Source organism: Squalius cephalus (genome assembly GCF_949319135.1).
Source record: "Squalius cephalus genome assembly, chromosome: 13".
NCBI classification, from domain to species: Eukaryota; Metazoa; Chordata; class Actinopteri; order Cypriniformes; family Leuciscidae; genus Squalius; species Squalius cephalus.
Window position 1 is genome coordinate 17639788 of NC_137134.1, and position 5000 is coordinate 17644787.

General features: G+C 39.3%; 1 protein-coding gene across 2 annotated transcripts in view; it reads left to right on the forward strand.

Moving 5' to 3' along the window:
• The window catches only part of tle2b (TLE family member 2, transcriptional corepressor b), a 45612-nt gene that overhangs the window by 29631 nt on the left and 10981 nt on the right, over nt 1-5000 (forward strand). The window contains exons 6-9 of one of the 2 annotated variants that reach the window (XM_079889749.1): nt 1006-1068; nt 2382-2456; nt 3010-3187; nt 4617-4633. In XM_079889749.1, coding sequence (XP_079745875.1) covers nt 1006-1068; nt 2382-2456; nt 3010-3187; nt 4617-4633 — 333 coding nt within the window. The remainder of the gene's footprint in view (nt 1-1005; nt 1069-2381; nt 2457-3009; nt 3188-4616; nt 4634-5000) is intronic. The other variant, XM_079889750.1, reaches the window with a different exon arrangement.

Below are 5000 nucleotides of genomic sequence, written 5' to 3' on the forward strand. Positions count from 1 at the left end.
TGGTTTTTAATGCATTGCTAAGGTGTTCTGTGTGGTTAATAGCATGTTGCTAAGGTGTTTCTAGAGTGTTTTGCTGGTTGCTAGGGTGTTCTGGGTAGTTGCTAGGGTTTTATGAGGGGTTTTTAACTCATTGCTAGTAGAGATGCATGACTCTGGATAAATTGAGAATCACGATTCTGAATTCTGACAACTAAACAAAATAACGTAATTTACTAGAGGTTCTGACAAAGTGTTAATTGCTTCAGTCTATTTAAAATGTTTAATTAATCTGAATTCTTTTTTTTTTTTAATCGGTTTGAATGAATGATTCAATGACTCACTCATAAATACTTCACTTGTTTCATTACAGGATGAATCAGCCTTTTTGAATGAATCTCTTGAATGAATGATTCAGTGACAAATAAAAAAATGTAACAGTCGCTTGTCGCCACCTACTGGTGCAACGATGTAATCGCTACAATCGTTATTTGAAGTGCTATGTTACAATTGTTATTTTAAGCGATGTTACTTTCAAAAGGTGATTTGCTCTATTTTGATCGCTACCGTAGACATCAGTGTTTATATCCGAACTATAAACGTTTACACCAATACTTCTGTGATAATCGAAATTATTGTAACACGGAAATAACGATTCTGTGTGGTTGAAAAGACTGTGTTTGAATCGAGATCGCAATTTTTTTAACGATTAATCATGTAGATCTAGTTGCTATTGTTTTCTTGGTGGTTACTATGAGTGATTTTTTTATCATTCATGTCCACAAAATTACAATTAACCTACATCTTCCATCACAGCAGTGCTAAATTGCCTTCACTACATTATTATCTGTCACTCTCTTTCTCTGTCTTGTGTATCTGTTGTTGCTGAGACATCATTGTCATGAATATAATCTAAGCTGAAGCCATTTGTGTGCTTGGGAATTGAGAGCCCAGTGCAGTAGTACAGGTTTATCACTGTCATTGTTTTCTCTCCTAATCGAGCGTGTGTATGTGTGTGTTCTCTTGCAGGCGGAGATCGTGAAGCGACTCAGTGCTATCTGTGCTCAAATCATCCCTTTCCTCTCTCAGGAGGTACGCTGACAGTGATTGACAACTCATCAGGGTTCTGGGGTCTTCTCCCAGAGGCACACACACACTTTCTCTCCCCGTCAGACTGATTCACCCTCAGTACAGCAGACAGCTTCTAGATTTTAACGACCCCGTCTCACGTCTCCAACCAAACAAGGATTGCTGATATCCTGCGTTTTTTAACGAAGCAGCAAACTCCTGCCGTGTCCGGTTACCGAGAGTCATCTGTGATGGTTTGATGAGCTCAGTTTGCAAATTCAGCTCGAGTCCAGTATCTCTGTTTGCTTTATTAGCAGCTCTCCTTCTAGTGATACCAGCGGGTAGTCCCGTTCCAAACCCATGCTATTGGTTGAGCCGGAAGTCAAACAAATGACTCGTTTCACATTAATGAGCCAAAACATCAAATTCTAGTAATTCGTGCAAAAATCGAAGAGTTCTCGGGGGCCGCCGTTCAGTCACATGTTGCTTGTTTCTTTCAGTTTGTATGAAGGGTAGAAGGAGAAGCTCTTGAGATTCGGCTGTTGCTTTTCTAGCTGTATTTTGTTGCGAATGGCTAAGGCTGGAATGGTTTGTTTTGTGTCCCATCATACTCAAAGCTCCAGTTCCGTTGTCGTGGAGCCATAGGTCCATTATTATCTTCAAAGCTTTGGAGCTGCAGTCCTCTCAAGTCCACGGTGGGTTGTATGAATGCACACTATGCAATTAAAGCAACTCTCCTTTAGAATTCAATACTGTACTGGAAAATGAGAGAGGATTGATTTCTCTCAAAACTTCATCAAGATGATTTTTCTATTAAATAATTAATTTATTAACCAATCAGATGCTTCAATTATTGTAGTTTCCGTAAGACTTCTGTAAATAACATATCTGTTTACAGATCATTATTCATATAGTCTGTTTGTGAATATGACCTTTAATATAATGTATACTGATACAGCTCCCTTTCATGTGAGGATACCTGTGTAACGCCTGGAATTGGATCTTTATTTCAAATGAGCAGATTTATTTGGGCAGATGAGCAATAAAAGATCAGGCGGACCTGTATTGATCAGGAGGTCACCTTTAGCATTAGCTTGAGTTAGTGTCTGCTGACGGGGAAGGACAGAGTGATATGTCTGTCAATACTTGACTGTGTGTGTGACAGACAGAGGGATGTAGAGAGAGAGTGTGTGAGGATAAATAGTTTAGCTGTGAGATGTTTACTTAAAAAGATGTTTACTGTGAGTGTTTGAGTTTGTGTGTCTACAAATGTGTATTTTTTGTCTGTTTCTTACCATTTATGTGTGTGTGTGTGTGTGTGTGTGTGTGTGTGTCAGCATCAACAGCAGGTCGTTCAGGCGGTGGAACGTGCCAAACAGGTCACCATGGCAGAACTCAACGCCATCATAGGGGTGAGTGACCTCTGACCTTTCTGACTTCTCATACGGATAGATAGATTGATAGATAGATAGATAGATAGATAGATAGATAGATATACGATGATAGATAGATAGACGATGATAGAAAGATAGATAGACGATGATAGATAGATAGACGATGATACTGTAGATAGATAGACGATGATAGATAGACGATGATAGATAGATAGATAGATAGATAGATAGATAGATAGATAGATGATAGATTTATGGATGGATGGATAGATAGACGATGATATAACGATAGATTGGTTGATAGATAGATGGATGGATGGATGGATGGATAGGTGGATAGATGGATAGATAGATAGATAGATAGATAGATAGATAGATAGATAGATAGATAGATAGATAGATAGATAGATAGATAGATAGAATATTTGATCTCTTTGTCTGTCTGTCTGTATATATATCTGTCCATCCATCCATCCATCTCAGTTTATCTCCATGTGATATATCTTTTTGTGTATGTGTGCCTGACTGTTGTCTTTCTCTCCGTCTCTCTGTTTGTGTGTCTGTCTCTCAGCAGCAGCAGCTCCAGCACCTGTCTCACCACACTCCAGGTATCCCTCTCACTCCTCACCCTTCAGGTCTGTCTCTGAGCGGCACCTCGGGTCTGCTGGCCCTCACCGGGGCCCTGGGAGTCTCCGCTCACCTGGCCAACAAGGACGACCGCAACCACCTGGACCCCGAGCACCTGCGAGGTGAGTGTCTGTCTGACCTGTCCTTCTCTTTAATCTCACAGGTGTTATTAAATGACTTTATATTAAAGAATTAATTGTATAAATAAAAATATATAAATATTTACATTTCATTTACAATAGAGAATATTTATATTTAATTTAAAATAAATATATTAAATAAAAAAATATTGTTTAAAATAAATTTATTAAAGGGATAGTTCACCCAAAAATGAAAATTAGCCCATGAATTACTCACCCTCAAGTCGTCCTAGGTGTATATGACTTTCTTCTTTCAGACGAACACAATCGGAGTTATATTAATAAACACCCTGACGCTTCCGAGCTTTATAATGGCAGTGAGTCCAGCAAAGTGCATCCATCCATGATAAAAGTGCACCACACTGCTCCGGGGGGTTAATAAAGGCCTTCTGAAGTGAAGCATTGCGTTTGTGTAAGAAAAATACCCATATTTTAAACTTTCTAAAGTAAAATAACTACACAAAATATTGATTCGACTGAGTTTTAATACTTTATTAGCTCACCAAATACAAAACTTCCATGAAGAAAAACCATTCCTAGCAGGCGTATAGCACTGCTGACTTCAGTAACCCGGATGAGCCTGCGTTATCTGTTTTGAGCGGTTGTTATCTGGGAATAATTTACCGCTGGATGGCGCTATTGACCAATCAGAATCAAGTATTCCACAGAGCCGTGTAATAAATATGTATATTTTTCTTACACAAACGCATCGCTATGCTTCAGAAGGCCTTTATTAACCCCCCGGAGCAGTGTGGAGCACTTTTATGATGGATGGATGCAGTTTTGTGGACTTTAAAACACAAACGGCCATTCACTGCCATTATAAAGCTCGGAAGAGCCAGGACATTTTTTAATATAACTCCGATTGTATTCGTCTGAAAGAAGAATGTCATATACACCTTGGATTAGGTATGGATCGTTATCTGTGTATTTGATCATTTTCATGTTGCGATTCTTCATCAACAGTGCACAAAATGCATGCAGTGTTCAATTTTTGTGACCAATACCAATTAACTTCCGCTATGATTTATTTGTTGACACACCCCCAACTAGTTTGTTGATAAACTTTCATTACGGCACCGTTATGAGTCTTCCGACATTAAAGTGATCATTTCAAGAGAGCGATGGAGCGAAAAATGGCCCTAGAAAAACAAAGCGGAAGACTAGCGAGAAGGAGCTGCTATAGTAGATTTGATATACTTCTGAGAAGCCTTAAAGCTCTGATAGACTGAAGGCCAGAGGGGCGACTTGTTCAGGGAGCTCAATACAATGGATGTATTTTTATTGCACCCTTACTGGATTTTTCAGCATGACCTTGGCTTGCAATGGAATTGTTGTTATTATTATCTAGACTGACGTCAATCCCCAACCCCTCCTTCTCTTTCTGTCTCTCTCTCTCCTCCACTCCCAGAGGGTGCGCCCAGCAGGGTGAGTATCAAACTTGAGTGTTTGTTTGTGTATATGTGTCTCCACCCCACTGACTTTGATAAATGATTCCAAATACAGAGTCTTTTAAAGAAAAGTACGGATTATGAAATCCGACCAGCACACTAAACTAAGACGCTTTAAGCACAGTTCCTGCCCGCTGCCATTAGCACTAAGGAAAAGCGTTAATTGTGTACTTTTAATATAACAACCCATAGTTCTCTGTCATTTGGTTGCATCACAGTTCGCCTTAAAGGAACAGTCCACCCCAAAATGAAACTTGCTTGCTGGTTCCCTTACCATCATGCCGTTCCAAACTCTTGTGATTTCTATGAGCTGCGGAGGTAAACATTTTCAGTAAAAAAAAAAA